The sequence below is a fragment of the Hermetia illucens genome, chromosome 6 (assembly GCF_905115235.1).
Source record: "Hermetia illucens chromosome 6, iHerIll2.2.curated.20191125, whole genome shotgun sequence".
Classification (NCBI taxonomy): Eukaryota; Metazoa; Arthropoda; class Insecta; order Diptera; family Stratiomyidae; genus Hermetia; species Hermetia illucens.
In genome coordinates this window covers 77381068-77398255 of record NC_051854.1, presented here as the reverse complement: position 1 = coordinate 77398255, position 17188 = coordinate 77381068, and the positions used below count along the sequence as shown (strand labels likewise).

Sequence of the window (17188 nt, the reverse complement as noted above, 5' to 3'; positions counted from 1 at the left end):
TGGACCTCGGCACAAAACCGGGATGTCTGGAGTTCCTTATTAAGGCAGGCCTAGACCGGATACCGGTTGCTGCGCGCTTGATGATGAGGATATAGTCGCAGGGTATAGTGTTGATCTTATCCGATATGTGACTGTATGGGCTTTTTTAAATTTTAATTCAACGTGGCATAACGGTTTACGTTGCCTTTATGTCAATAAAATAATAGTATCGGCAGAGGAGTCGATCCTGTAACAAGTATCTCTCTTACAAGCAAAAAATGTGGTTATTGCATGATAAAGGAACAATAAAAAGTATTATATTGTTCTTATATAATAAAACAGTAGTTTATTGACAAATTAATACTAATTTCAGTTATTTTTATATCTAGAATCTCATTTGATTATTTAAACCACTAAAAAGTTGGTCCTATATCTAAAATATCACAATATAAACATATTTGAAATTTGTGAGGAGTGCTTCAGTGATCTAAAATATGAATAATGTCAGTTTATAATAATAATAACAATATCGGCAAGAAGGATGGGATGACTTAAGATACTTCTACAAAAACACGTACGCCATGGAATCATTCGTTCTCAACCTGAACACAAATCGTATAAGACGCAATCGAGCGTGCAAAGATCAACCTAAAAAGAAAATAAACAAAAATACAAAAAACTTGTTATTACAATATTTTCCACATAATTATCAAAAATTAATCTTTTTCTATAGATGGTTTTGCATTACTTATTGAGATCCATATGGCTTGGATGCTGATCAATCGATTTATTGTTTACACAGAAAATGTTGATAACTTGCTTGGACCTGAGGAGGAGGCATCAAGTGAACCCGTGGCAGAAAGCCGGTTAAAGAAACAAATATTCATGTCAATAATAAACATGGAGCCTGATTCATGGCGAAGCAATATGGGACTGGATGCACTAAGCCATGGTTGATACCCCGAGAGAGGACTCCCTTTGATGTTGTTTACGCTTTCTTAGTAAATTGCTTGCGTTTACTGGGCCTCATGGAAAAATCGTTAAATCATGACCTGGAAGAACCATTGAGGCAAGCATTTTCGTTTTCGATAAGGAGAAATTTATTGTATAATTAAAACTGTGGGGGATGTTTATTGCAATTGTGTTATTTTTTAGCTTTGCGATTATATGAGCAGACTTACGTCAAAGTGTATCTACAATCGCTTATATTCTACAGGGCGTCGACAGGGAAAGCCTTGATTTAACGTTGAAGGGGGTGGGGACGGGGTGCATATAATTGGGAAACACTACGTACCTATGAATTTTGCTAGAATTGTTTTTTCCAGGGGATTTTTTTTTTAAATACGAGTAAACACAAAAGCATTTCATGGTCTATTTAAAGATTCAGAATGAATATTACAAACAGAGTGGATGTTGGGAGTCATCTTTTTTACTTGGGATCAAGACTTCATACTTTATATACTGAGCCCCATTCTTGTGAAATATTGCATGCAGAATGCTTATCTGTAAACAAGTTATAGTAATATAGCATTCTGTCCAAATATATTGTGCACTTATTCAGAGCATTGATGTTTTTCAAAGGTCATAGAAATTTATTTTTGATTGACATCGAAAACAATTTACTCTTTCACTGGCAATGAAATTATATTTATATTTTATGAATATATTTATTATATTTATTTAATAATCGATTGCTTGCTTATCAGACGTTTTGTGGGAAATACTACGTTTATGGAATAGGTATCCTTGGTCTATATCTATCTAAAATAGAATGGCCTTTTCTGCTGCATTTTTGGTTCAAACATAAGCCGAATTGAGAGTGAAGAAAAAGAGGAAGCCTAAACGACATGAAACAAATTTGGTAAAGACACACCATCTTTGAAAATGCCCTTGTACCGGAACCAAGGAACCTATCTCCGGCAACAATGAGAGATTTGAGTAACTGATTCAGGTGTATACATAAAAGAGATAAGAGGACCTCTCAATGTAAAGAACTGACAAATTGTTTCATAATATTTTGGGCATTTTGGACTCATTTTGTAAGCGATTCAAAACGAATTCACGGAGTTTCCGCAAGAGCTACGTAAGTTCGAACAAATGAAATACGTGTCTGCACGCTAAACGTGAGCACCCTCACTGAAAAGACCAAGAACTCGCAAGAGCCCTTCGGAAAAGGCGCACTGGTATCTGCGCTCTACAAAAAACCCGGTGGTACGGTGCCAAAAGCTGCGACATAGAACGTGAACGCGGTAAAAAATGGCTATAAACTTCTCTATTTTAGTGCCCCACACATTCAATACGGTGTTGGCGTTGCCGTCTGATAGGGTGTCAATGATGCCATTAAAGAAATCGAACGATTTGATGATCAGCTGATGAAGCTCACCATTATATTAGCTGATCGCACTATTCTTTTCTTGGCCGCATATGCATCACAGATAGGTCGAGTTGATGGCGAGAAAAATGCCTACTGGCAATTTCTCGATGCAAAGACCTTTAACGTGTCTGCTGATGACTGTGATGCTGAGAGGTGGCGGTGAGGAAGACGGGTCGGCAACCCTGTCAGCTGAACCAAAACCAAGTGATCGAGGAGAACCTCCATAGTGGTGGCACCGGGAGACGCTGTACTCACTTTGGCTTGCCGGCCGTGACGCAGTAGGCGAATGCTCCAAAGGCCTAATCAGGGGGATCAGACCCGACTCTGCATGGGGACTCATCTGAAGTGGCAATTTGGTCACGAAACCTTACCAGCGGTATACTGGTACCATGGAAACCGGGATAGCCCCTGGACTCTCATACTTCGAGTGAACTCCCGTTGTATGTGAGTACAGCTCGGTTGTTTGCGGTTGGCCCCCTAGTGGTTATGCTCAAGCAAGAAGAGACCTTCGGATCTCGGCGTGGTGTTGCGTTTCAACACCTCCTTCCTTAGTTCGGTAGAGATTTAGGTATGTCTTGCATCCACCGGTATGAATGCTAAGCCATGCACTTGGTATAGACTGGTACCGCTTGTCTCAGCGGTGATTGTGGTCATAAAATTAATCCGTGTCTTAAAAAGACCATGGGATTAAGTCGTCCAGACAGGTGCTCACGTTAAACCCTCAAGGACTTAACTGCTGATGAGTGTATCATCACTGCAGGCGACCTAAATGGTCATGACGAACGGCAACAGGTCCCATAGGGGATAAGGGTTTGTAGCACGCAATGACGTTGCGACTGTATAGTCGATTTTGCAGACACTCATGACCTTATCATTGTTCATTAAAGAATTGTCTTATCTTTATACATTTTATAATGGGAACAGTAAAACGCAAATCGACTATACATATTCTCAGAAGATGCCCACATTTTAATTTTCCATGAGATTATCGTACCTCAACATCGGCTGTTAATTGCTGAATTTCCAATCAAGTCACCGATAAAACAGCGTGAGGAACGCACTGGCTTGCGTGTTAAATGGTGGCGATTTCGTGAGAAGAAAGGAGAATTGATCTTATTTATGCGATTACCAACCATTACGAATGTGAAAGAATCGTGAAACCAAATTAAAGATACGATTCACAAAGCGGCCTGTGCAACCCTGGGGGTCGCCAAGCCAGGTAAGCGGTATCCACTGAGATACTTGGCTTTGGAATGACGATGTTCAAATGAAGGCTCGTGAAAGGAAACACCTCTACCACAAGTTTCTCGATAATAAAACGCTGACTAATTGGCAAATTTATAAGAATGCCAACAGGGAAGCAATGAAAGGGATCGGTGTCACCTGAGCGGGCCATTACAAAGATCTTTTCGATAAGCTAGACACTTGGGATGGTGGCAGAACTTGTCAACTTGTCAAAAGCTGACACCAACGCACACAAGATATCGAACACTACTGCTGCGTTAATGAAAAGAACGGTATTTTGCTTACCAACCGACGAGTCGCGACGAATAGATGGCGAGAATTCTACGAACAGATTTCAACTGAAGAATTTGCACATCCTCTACTTCCACAAGCATTATTGACATTTGGAGCAATTCCACCTGTCAGTGTCACTGTACGCAAAGCGGTAGTTAGCTGGTGAAAGGTTCCGTTGCGGTTCTCCGCCTCGAGCTGATTCCAGTTAACCCGTTGGGGAGTTCCGTCCCTACGTACTCGAGGAGGGCGATCAGACCCGAGTCTGCAATGGACTCATCTGAAGTGGCTCTGCAACGAAGCCTCACTGGAGGTTATCTGGTATCATGGGAACCGGGATAGCCCTCTGAGAGCATATGCTCCAGGAGAATTCCTGGAGGATGTGTTCTCGGCCCGGGTACCGGGTGTCACTGAAGTCGAGGAAGCAATAAAACGAATGAGATTGGGGAAAAGCAATAGCACCTGACGACATCGTATCTGAGCTCTGGAAAGCGAAGAGCTGAGACCCAATACTGTGGCTAAAAGAATTTTTCAATCAGGTTATTGAGGAAGGTAGAACACCTGACTGGCAAGAAAAGGTAGTCCAGCGAAATGTTCAAATTACCGTCCGATCCGGTTGCTATCCCACACCATTAGTAGTTTAAAACGCATTCTTGACAACCGAATTTGCGAAATCGTTCAAATAATCAAATCAAACCGTGGGGAAGGAGGATTGCCCTTCGCTACACCCGAGGTTGTCTTGAAGTATTTTCCCCTGAATGTGAAATAATTTTCATTCATGCAGAGGGAAGCCAACTTCGCATATTGTTTAACCTTTCTCCTCCACTCTGATGTCGAACCAAATCGTAGTAGCCACTCTTCAAATTTTTTTTTGTTATTGCCTCTTTTTTCTGGCATACTGGGCGATAGAGCTTTGACACTATGACCCTAAGCGTTCATTATCCGCCAAAGCGCCCACTACACTCAATCTTTCAATCAAGTCTTTCGAATTTTTGACAGACTCTTTCCCGTTGATAGACCCCAATTTTTGCCATTCCTCAACCAACCACTTCGCAATGTTGTAAGTAGGGGAGTTAAAATCTGCAATAATCTCCTTCATCTCATTGCCTGATTTATGTATTTTTGGTTGACATCTAATTCTGGGTAAAGAGGGGTTTGGCATCCGCAGCCGGGCTGGGTTATCAACCACTAGAAAGCATTCCTCAATTCAAAGTAGTTTCCTCAAGTCAACTTTTCCATTACTATGTTGTCGTAATGTTGCTTATCCATCCATCCATCTATCCGCATTACCCTTGTCCGCTTTTAGGTAGTACACCGGCTTTTTCTGCAGTTCTGGTACGATATTGGTTTCCCGCTGGTTAGCAGATTTTTGAATCTTAGTTTGGTAAGCGATAGCTTTTGATAGTTCGTGCCGGATTTCCTACTTCGCTTCGTTGATCATGAATTTTATGGCTCCTTCCATATCTACAATAACGTGTTCAACTGCCAGGTCAGTTTTTATAGCGTAGTTATAGCCCTTGCTATTCCGTATGCACAAAATTCTCACTCACTGCCTGAACAAACACACATGAAATTCTTGTTCATAGCTTAAACATGTTTGGTCAGTTGGCCGAATCATGTTTCATCCGATCACCGGCCGGCTGAAAAGTTAAAACTGACAGGTCAAATGGATTCCATCGACGTTTCGGTCGCCGGTCAACTGCGAACCCTTCAGGCGTAACTGATAGGTCGAACTGAATGTAGATGGCTGGCCTAAGAATGCCCAATCTGAAGACAATTTCGTGAGGCCAAATCGAACCTAAAAATTTGATACCCTGGTTGAAGTTTTTTGTCGGATGCACTGCACATTCCCCTCCTCTCCAGACTGAGCAGAAAAGCTGTATGATTGGTAAAAATATCTGCTTAATAGATGCTTCTGTAAATCTTCACTCTACTGCACTGACTTATGGAGATCATGAACTGTATTGGCCCAAAAATAGAGAAGTGGTCTTCGAATCTCAGCCCTCGACGTATTTATTTAAAGAACATTTCTTCTATTAATGAATCCTCTGGCAGATTGGCAAGCAGAGGAACAGCTTCATGTTAACTGTACTGGCATCGGTATAAGGATATATCAATTACCAAACGGGTCCTTATATAATTGACGTGACTGACTGGTTGGTGGTAATTCAAATACCCAATACCAATTTGCTGCTTTGCTTATGAAGGAGGCGAGTGCATGAGTGCATAGCAGCCGGAAATCTCCCAGTTAATCAAAGTTGTCAGACTCCATCCATTTCCATGCAGGTGGTGAGGCTGGCGATAGTGTTTCCTATTTACTCGTTTACCCTGTACATCATTGCCAGGATGTAGATGAGGATGATCGGTAAGATCCGGAAAAGGGGCGCCCATTTTGGATGGGACACTTGGAGTCGTGTATGTGGACCTCCTGTTGTCACAAAGATAATAGCTCAAATAATCACGGAGTTTACCAAGGAACACTTGAAAACACACTTGCAAACACTGACATGGGAAGTCTCACTCCACCAGCTATATTCATTAGATATCACTCCACTTCCACTTTTTTTGATTGATAGTGGATGACCTATCTGGACAACGCTTTTATTCACATAAACAAGCGAAGAATAACGTCAAAAAAGCAAGCCTTTTTCCAAAGTGGTGTTCACAAGCTGCCAGAAAAATGAGAAAAGGTACTAGCTAGCGATGGAAAATGTTTTGAGTGATTTGTTTATAATCAGTTTTTAAAATAAAAGCCCATTTTATAAAAAAAGGATGCGGTTTTTAAGCTACGTACATAATAGTAATAATAAATATAAATAATTCCACCGGTTGTATTAGGAGGGAGGATAGATGGATCTAGTCTAAATGGGTGCAGGCAACCGCAACAGGAACTTTGTCGTCTTGTAGGGATCCCAGGGGCTATGCATCTTCAGCAAGTTTGAAAATTGTATCTCAAACTAATGATGTCGATATTGCAACTACAGTCACTTGTGTATTGTGGTGAAATTGTGACTGTCAGCATACACGCTCGGAAAATTACCTTTCGTGTTTTGGTTTGAGTGGCCGAAGAGATTAACTATGGGACATTCGTTTGGAACGTCGAGGCGGCTCATTGAGGCAGGACATTGCTAGGCTGACTCAAATCAGCACTGGCAATGTCAGCAGACGGGTAAAGAATGAGGTGCAGAGGGTTTACCGAAACAATGCCATTCTCGGTGAAACACTCGTAGTTGAAATTCTTGGCACACTGAAACAGAAACTTTTTGTTGTATGCAGTGAGCTTCGAAAGTCACTGCAGACGCATGTAACGTACGCGAGGAACCAGTGGACATTTTTCGGATCACTTAACGAACCCCAACAGAGCATCTAGACAGTGCAATTTTCGATAAATAAAGTGCTCCTGATTACGTCCGAAAGCATCCGTCCTCCCACCTCGGACATGAATTTTGTGTTTCCGAAGAGGAGGTTAGACAGACTCCATAAAGACAGCTCGAAGAACTGAAGGGGTATGACCTAAACGGCTTCATCAGCGTACACGGTTGGTTGGTACGTAGTCGCCAGGTTATTACTCGGCCGGAGCAATTCCCATCATTTCTCACCTTCTCAACAGAAGCGATGTGAATTTGGATCAAAGGAATACAAAGAGCAACTCACCATTGACTCGGTAGGACAAACAAATTTTTTAGTTGCTATGTCGATTACACCAATGCTTTTGATAGCGTCCAGCACACCTTGCTATGTCTACATTATCGCATTCATTCAAAACTAATAAAATTTTCGGCGACAGCTATAGAAGGGTGCCATATTAATTTGTCAGTTCGCTCAACTGATTGTACCAATACCTCAGAGACCATCCGCATCTGGGGGAATCAATGAGTTCCGTTTGATTTTCCATGGTACTGAAACCCCTCTCATGGCTACTAAATGATGTTAGAGGATATAATTTTGTAATAAAACATAGGTTTTGTGATGAGCGTGAGTTAATACAATTGATGCTGAATCCAAGCCATCCGCTAAGATCATCATGAGTTGTTATGGTTATGAATGATCTGGTGGAAATTACTAGCGCAGAATGTTTGGCTCATTCATCAGAATATTGCACACAAGCATGGGCTAATCTCAAAAACATGTCCTGTTTACCGGTAGGAACCGCAGGCAGTACTTAATAGTCCTGCTTTAGTTTAGTTTACTGGGGGAGCCGCAGCTCCGAGCACTCAAGCCATTGTTGCCTATTGTACTATCCCTGTTAATTGCTTATTCAATGGTTTCCCGCCTACGGCGTTCGCAAGATTTAGTGACGAATCTTAGAACATTCTCCATAGCCACAGAGTCTGCAGATTCTTCATTGAAGAAAACCTTATCAAGGTGTCTTCGTCTGAGATCTGAGGAGGCCGGGCAGCTGCATAAAAAGTGCAGGGTCGTCTTCTTCTCCTCCTCACATTGGCTGCACATAGTCGAAATCATCACCCCAATTTTTTCCATATAGTAGTTTAAGGAGCAGTGTTCCGTTAAAAGCTCTACTAGGGTTTTCATGTCTCGCTTCTTAAGGGACAACAAAAATGCCGCTCTAGTGACCCTAGGGTCTTTCACAAGGATTTTCGCCTGCAGTCAAGAGTTCAAATTTCTCCACTGGGCCGCGTGAATCCTTGCAATTTCACCCTTCAGAGTAGACTCGATAGTAGATGATCGGATTCCAAGAGCTGGTTCTTGGCCTACCATCGTGGATCCAGACCCTCGACGAGCCAGTCTGTCAGCCTCCTCATTACCAGCGATGTTAGAGTGCCCCGGCATCCACATCAGCAATGTTTCGTTCAGTTGACCAAATTTCAGCAGCACCTGATGACAATTCGACACCAACTAGTTTGATATGTCGTTGCTATTTAGTGCTGATAATGTCGCCCGACTGTCGCAACAGATTCGAATGCTGCAACCCCTCCATTTTTGTCGCAGACATTCTTCTGATGGCAATGAAGGATAGCTTTAAGTGCCGCAGTCGGCGTAGTACTCATTGGTGCAGTAATATTTAGACAACCAAGTCTCTGAATCTTCCTGCTGTTAGCAAAGTTCAATCCCGGCCACAGAAGATGCATACATACATCAAAATGGGTTTTTGTTATGGATGTATACATCCAGTGTATCCGTTTTGGTGAAAGTCCCCAGGTCTTACCTATCGCATTCCTACAGCACCAGAGCAATCTGCAGGATTTCTGATATTGTTCCTGGATATGATGCTTCTACGTTAAGTTGGAGTCGAAATGTACTCCTAAATACTTGGCTGTTTGTGTCAGCTGGATTTCCGCCCCTGTTAAGGTGGGTACCGTATAGCTGCCCCACTTGACGCTCCTATTGAACACAACTAGTCCAGTCTTCCTAGCGTTTACCGTGATAGTCCTGCTTACGTCATGCAATAAGACCGGCAAGTTTCCATTGATCGCCATATTCCCGACAATAAGCTTGACGTGCTGTCAGTTGGCAACGCGTGTGACTCCGTGTATGTTATTGATGTTGTTATCCCTCCTAATAGCGACATTGAGCGAAAATATGTGGAGAATAAGGCGAACTAAGAACCCTTGATTAGGAAAATCTAAGAAGTTTGGTGCCCCACAGGTATTTTTCTTGAATTATATGTTATATTATGTGATGTCCTGCGACACTCATACAGTCTGATTGAAATTATGCAGAAATACATTATTGTGCAACCGTGGCCGATGTACCGGGGGTGTCCAGTGGATTTTTCTGATGGCACACCACCGACCATCATCACCACACCCCAGCTTGTTAAATTTTCGATGCCAGTGGCACCCATTTTCTGGTAAGTTCTGTCTATGGCCTTTATCATTAATAAGAGTGAACGTCACACACAAGTCTTCAAGTCTTTGATATTTCTTGTGAATATTAAATTATGCGTCCTAATAAGATAATTGAACAAAACTGCCGTTGTCGTTCTGATGGCGATTGCAAGGACATTATTATGAATCCTTCTCTCATCCGAAAAAGTTCCCTTTCATTTACTTTCAATGAGAAATCTGACAGGACTTGTTTCCATATCTTTTAAAAAAGATTCTGCGATATGACGGAACTGCTTACATTAATGGATTGTCAAAATTCCCCATGATTTCGGGCGATTTGCTTCGAAGAATGGGGATAGGGATATCTACGGAGTAATCCTTGCTTCTGAACAAGGAGGGAACTTCAACTCAAATACAATATGTTTCCATTTTATCAATTAAATTTTCATGTCTAAATAATTTTCATTGAAAAAGGACCTGCAAATACCATCATATATGAATGAAATGTTGAAAAAAGTACACGGAATTAAAAAGGGGTGGAGATTCCTCTATACTCACCAAACACTTCCTGTGATGTGTATGTCATATACAAAAATCCATCATCGCTCCTGTGCTGCTCATACACCTCCGTAATTGACTTGCTCATCGGTACCAATGTTCGATTGTTAACGAGCAGGAACAATGCTTTGTTATGACTAATGTTGAGTCGATTCCTTATAATTAAGAGGAACTGTGCCATCGTTATTTCTTGCGGGACGAGAAACTTCCTCTTATTCAAATATGGTAATTCATATTCGCGGGCATATCGATCGACAATAATAGGAATTTTTGTGGGGAATCGCAACCGTATTGCGCATGCTTCATCGGTTTTTTGATATCCTGTAAATGAGAAAATGGAAGATGTATATGGTGAAGTAGATATAAACTAAGGACGACATGTTAATATTATACTATTTTTATGAATAGTAAATCGAATTATGTTCACTTTAAAATTTTAAGATATAAAAATAAATTCTGTTAGTCCTTGATCCACCCAACGTACGCAGAGTAGAGTTATTTAGACGAAAGCGTTTGAGAGAGGAATTCGAGCGAGCCTACCGAGTTAATATCACACAAGCTAAACCTGAAAAGGCGCGGGTGGAGCCGTGAAACTAACGACTGCCACGATCGAAAGGGAGGGTTCACCACGGATCACATCGCGAGGTTCTCACCCTGCTTTGGAATTCTCAGGAGGTTGTCCCTGATTGTGGTATTTTTCAGGATCCGGTGCGAACTCACGCATCAGTAAAGGATACGTGAATAGTTGTATAAAGACACGTCAGGGATGGAGTTGCTCAAAGAAACCATCACCCATCCTCATTCTGTCATTACGAATTGTTGTCGTTCAGGGTAATATTATATCCGGTGAAGTTTACCTTAGGCCTGCTTTTAAGGTGAGTCTAGGAAATGCAGGTAAATTCTGTCTTCAGTGTGCAGATTAACAATTGGGTGGTGGCATGTTGGGCGTGTGAAATCAGGGACGCGGAGTTAAATGTGACAATACTTAACTTCATTTACATAAGCTGTGATAGTACTGGCATAAATATATCCCATATGTGTTCCGCTCGTCCAATCTTCAGACACTTGAAATGAACACTTTGCTTTCAATGTAAAGAACTGAAATAACTACCAACGATCCTTCTTGCGGTCAAAGCGTAGTGTATGCCCCTCGAAGCTTGTCCCAAGTATGATAGCAAAATCATATTTGACAATTTCAACAGTCAAGTAGGGACGGAGCCAGTATTCGGGTGATACGTCGGCTTACATGGGGCTACTAATAATAACGGACTGTAGATTACTCTGTTAACAAAGGTCCCCGAAGAAATTTCGGGAGCTATAAAGTTTGAAAAGACTAGATCAATCAGGGAAGTAAACCTGCTGTCCAGTGAAGAGAGATACTGGACGTACTATGCCTAGATTTTCTAGGGCTTAGGATGGACAACGTCATGCAGGAAACCGTTATGTCGGAGGAGGAGGGTGATATTCCGACAGTGGAGAAGAGCTCGAAAAACTAACGGAGTGACCAGCACAAACATAGCCTAGGTCTGGAGAAACAGCGATATCAATCAAAGAGGTGAGTAGCTTCTTGAATTTATTCTTAGCAATAAGTTGGAAATATATAACATAAGGAAGATCCAACATTCATGACCAGCACTAGACAAGAGGTACTAATCATAACTCTAGGGAATACTCTGATGAATGGGCTGGTTGGGAACTATATTAGAACTAACGTTTTAATACATTGTCCTAATCCGCAAGGGAGTGGGAAACCGCTGCCCTTCTGGATGGCTAGAATGTTAGACAGTAGGCACTTCTACAAGTATAAATGTTATTGTCTATTGTGCTCAATGTTGCCCACAAGGTGGGGTCTTTTCACCATTGATGGGGAGCATGGTAGTTGATCAACCCCTAGGAGAGCTAATAATCATTGGAATACAGGCCCAGGGTTACGTTAATGATAGTGTTTTAATATCTAGAGGCAAATATGAGGATACGCTATGTGACAGAATCCAAACCAGACTGCGAAACACTAGTAACTGCTGCAGAAAGGCAGTGCTGTCTATAAATCCTTTCAAGGGCAATATAGTATCATGCAGTAGGAAGCCTAAGCTTGATCACCATCCATTAGATTACATGGGATGGAGGTGAAACGAGCAACAGAGGTCAAATATTTGTGAATTGTACTAGACCGAAAACGACTCTGGAAACACGAGTCGGAAAACCACTACTGGTGCATAGCAGGAAAACTATGGGGTTGCACCCTGAAGATCCTAATTTGGATATACACAGCAATACCAAGGCCAAGAAGTGACATCAACTTCAAGGACTGGTTTGCGTGTGTATTATTGGGGCAGGCAATTAGGACAAGCTCAACGGCATTCCTGGAGATCCTTTTGAGAACACCTCCTCTCCATCTGCATATGCGGATGTAGGCAAGGAGTCAGTGGAGCTGCGTCCAACATTGAACAATATTTTGGTACTTTGCATGCTCTTGAGTCTCTCTTTGCCGCAGTGGTAACATGGCCTATTTCTGTTTTGACCTTCCAGTTTACCCCTAGATAATCTACATCCAGCCATTGATAGAATTTTGTCCAGTGAAGACGGATTCTGGGTCTGGTCCATCTGTTTTTTTACGCTTCTTTGCTTGCTGCTGTCTGCCACCTGGCGCTGTAACTTTAAATCGATTGCCTCAAGGGGGTTGTTTAGGGTCTACCTTACATCATTTTCCGCTTTCATTGTAAAAGTGGTATTTCAACTGTGACGTTGCACCCGAGTCAGTAGTTGTTGCACAAATTCGGTTTTAACCTTTTCTCCTACTCTAAAATTTAGAAGTAGGAGACCGGTTGTTGTCTTCTAGGTAAAGTTGACCATTACAACTAGTACTAGTTTTTTTGAATTTCACTTTTCAGATTTCTTGCTTAATTTGTGAAGCCATCCTTTTCCTTTGGTACTTTGGAATTACTTAAACTTCGCCAGAGCGCTATTGGTTTTCGACCTAGAGGTTTTTGGCAGTGGTTCTCCTTGATATCATCAAGGAAATGATTCCCCGTTTGAAAAGCAGAATGAGGCCGCGTATATATGGTAGGTGCTCCCGTAAAGGAGTTGTTGTTGTTACTGGATATTGTGGGGCCGCTATTACTAACATGCCTCCATTCAAATATTACACTTCATATGCACATTAAAGTTAGAACTGAGGATGAAAGTGATAACGCGATTGGATTGAATGCAGTGATTAACGAAAGGTAATTAGCTTTACTAACGTAGATAGTGTTGTTAATTTTCAGTTCCTGCTACATCTTATCTCCGATTCTATGATTAGAAACATTGTATAAGAAGTACTATATGGAAAAATATGTTTAATAGCTTTTTATACGCACACGCACACGCTTCTGGGAATAACACCTTATCATTTCTATGTTTTGAACTCAATATTATACAGTTCGGCCTATTCACAACAGGATTTCAATCAAGTGATCTTTCAAAAATAGAAAAATTGGAATGCATGCCATGTTCTTACAGAAGGGATTCATATAATTGTAGTATGTGTTTCACGATCGCATCGAGAAGCATGCAGTTCCTTCCTAGGAGACTTTTCAGCGGGACTTATTTCTCCTTTAAATTTTTGCGAGGGAGAAGAGGACAAGGATTGAGTGATGAAGTAATTTTGATATAGAAGAGGAAAGTACATGTTTCCTTACACATATTTACTAATTTCCCCATAGAATGTCCCCAGCTCTTTTGAGAAAGAGGAGGGAAGAGTTACTGTAGTCTAAATGGTTATGTGGTACCTAGACGTCTTTTTTTTTTGTAAGGAGGTGGACATCTTCAAAAGACTCCGGCCTGGGAACGCCAGAGTGTGGGATTTTTACCCAATAAAACCACCCCTGACTCCTTTAGCTAGGTCTCCTTCCGTCTACCCGCGGTGTTCGTAACCGCAATTTCCTCACTTCTTCTGCTTTTCGCAGTTTATCCTGGATTACTGCAATCATGGAAATGACCGCATCCCAGTCTTCCTAGCAAGTTACCATTCTCCAGACAAAATTTTCCGATGATAGCACTTTACCTAGAGTTTCCTCTAGGTTCCTCCTTTCTTCCGCGAACCTAGGACATTGGAAGAATATGTGCGCTGGGTCCTCTGGGACCCCGTTGCAGTTTGGACAATTAGGTGAGGTGTCCAATTTAAACCTGCACAGGTATTGACGGTATCCTCCATGACCGGTGAGAAATTGGGTGAGATTATAATTGATCTTGCTTTCTTTCCAGCCAGTCCCCAATGAAAGCGATCCACCTGTAAGTCCAACGACCCTTTTCTGACTTGCCCCATCGCTGTTGCCATCTGCTTATGGATCTCCCCATTTTGGCTGTTTTCATCTGCGATAAGGGAGAGATGGATTGGGTGTTATAAATGTTCATCATTTCGGTTGCCAGGATGTCAGTCGGCATCATTCCCGAGATGACGGTCCTGAAGGCAGAACACACCCTTAAGGCTGTTCTTCTGTAAACCGTACTCAGTTTATATGCATTGCCTAAAACCTGCAGCGCTTTTCCTCAAACTGGGACCGCATACAACATGATAGAACTTACCACCCAGACTACAAATATGCTCTATGTGCTGCTTAAAATTGAGTTTTCCATCTATCATCACATCTTTTAGGCAAGCGTTGAATGCACCGAGCAGTAGGTCTGGCCGACATTGACACACCTGTTTGTATACTTCTGCTGGGATACTATCGGGTCCTGGCATCTCCTTATTGGGGGGGGGGGGGCATAGAGGCTCCGCAGGCCGTCGTTATCAAGTTTATAACTAAATTTACGACAGTGTCACTTCCAGCAGCCCCCAAGGCGAGAGATTTCGTTTCCTTTTGGAGTCTGGGTGAGGCATGCCTCACTCAAGTGCCCTGACATTGAAGTCACCCCGACTAGGATCCATCCATCTGTGCCCAAGGTAGCATCCTCTAGAGTATCGAGCCTAAGTCGAAAGTCCTTACCTCTAACGAAGCTATCATCTCGGCCTTGGGCAAGAACCCTAAGGCGATGCCCCCGAATCCAGCTGGCAGCATTACCTAATATGACGGGGTACCAATAAGCTGAGTCCTTGTTTCCGTATTCACTGAAGAGTACTAAGTCTGTTGTGCGGTTAGTTAAAGTCAATCAAAAGAGCTTCCCTTGTAAGCTAGTTTCACTGCAGGGAAATGCATTTCTGGGTATTACCGGTGCCATGAGGACTACTTTATTCAATTGCAAGCCTTATATTATATATATGTGTACTCAGAGCACTGTAATGAGAACACCTCATTCGTTTAAATCTATAGGGAAAAGAACGTGCGTGAGGGACACAGAGGATTGGAAGAGTTATTGGGAGAACTAAATGCAGTTTTTGTAATGCTTTCTGATTCTCGGATCCCCTTACATATTTTTGGTAGAATATGTGTCCTGAAACTTAGAGAAAACTGGGACGAATCAGAAGAATGCGCGGCAGGCTATACTTTACTTATACACCGATACTTTTTGGATAAAAACGCGTAGTGAGCTTCTCCTTTGGAAAAATATGCAATGGCCTTTCAGGCTGAATGCGATTCGGAGGGCGGCAACCTGGGTGATTGACAAATCATTGATGAGATTGTCGGGCAGCTCTCTGACCAACTCTTTCAGGAGTCTATAAATCGATTGAATTCAATTTTTAGGTTCAATACGGTGGTTAGTTAGCTGTGGTGTAGAGGGAAATGAAATCTTGAATGCCTTAGCAAAAGAGACGAAAACGATATGACAAACCTGGGGATCAGTTTCCCATAGTAACAGGTGGCCGAGCCCTAAAGCTGCTAGATACATCAAACCTTTCCTATTGTAACTAAACAAACATAGTTCAAAGTTTATCAATAGCTAGCGATATTGCAAGGTAATACGTGTTCATACTGAGGGAGCGGAATCCACGGAGCTTTTTCTATGTGAGTGGGCCGCCTGTGAACCGATCAGACATCAGATTGTTGGTGTTGATGAGCTCCTGCTGCAGCGGGTAGTATCATATTCATTAGTGGAAATCCCGCGATATATAACTAAATCTGGGATAATCCATTACACGGGGGAGTCGAGGACAATGGACCACTATCGTCTGAATGAAACTGCATCAGGGCGATCGATATTTTTTTCTGGTTGCTTTCGAAATTATGGAAAATTTTGTAAGGGTGTTCGATTATATATTAGTTACTTAGACCTACCCTTAAAATTCATAGACCTCACACTCATTCTTTCCAGTTGTCCTTTGGTTACAATGAAAATTTTGTGTGTGAATATTAAATTTTTAGTCACTAAGGCCAGTTTTAGTATATTAAATTGCATAAGCAAAATACATAAGGATAAAAAGATATTGACACATTTTTCAGGATACTTTCACCACTTAAGATAAAAGCCACTATCAAACAGTGCACATCTGAACTAATGTAGTCCTTTATTCTAAAATCATCACATGCCATTCAAATTCTGAACTTGATGAAACCACACTCACCCTTATCTGAGGTCGCATACAAGGAATTAAAATTGTTTGCATTCACATCACGTTTCCCGTGCTTGGTTTTGATAAAGGTGTTATAGCAATCAATTGAATTCATCATTGGAACGATTTTCAATTACGAGAAAACGAACGACTGAGCTGAACTAGTCAGGCTTGAAACTGTCACTGTAACCGGCGAGGGAAGCGATACTCTTGTTCTACAGCAAACGGCAAACTGAGATTGGCCATCGAGAGTTGTACAGTAAAACAGCTTTATCAATATTGGATTACATGCATACTGTTGTAAAAATCTAGGCTGACATGATGCGACAATATGGGAGATAGTAAACAGTTTCGAGATCAGAGGAGTTTATATTTATATTAGAGGCAGCTAACTGCCGGCGAGTTAGCGATAAGGTAGCTCGGAAAAAAATATTAAATTTTTTTGTGATTCACGGAGTTCAGATTACTATTATTCTAGGAAGACCGTTGTGACTCCCAAAG

At 41.8% G+C, this 17188-nt stretch overlaps 1 protein-coding gene across 1 annotated transcript; it reads right to left on the bottom strand.

Moving 5' to 3' along the window:
• Positions 1 to 302: 302 nt before the first annotated feature.
• LOC119659275 (microtubule-associated proteins 1A/1B light chain 3B-like) lies at positions 303 to 16955 on the bottom strand. The gene is made up of 3 exons (XM_038067283.1): positions 16700 to 16955; positions 10216 to 10536; positions 303 to 627 (listed from the first exon to the last, which is right to left on the bottom strand). Exons 1-3 carry the CDS (start codon positions 16803 to 16805, stop codon positions 623 to 625), a joined length of 432 nt encoding a protein of 143 aa, XP_037923211.1. The 5' UTR covers positions 16806 to 16955; the 3' UTR covers positions 303 to 622.
• Between the last annotated feature and the right edge of the window lie 233 nt (positions 16956 to 17188).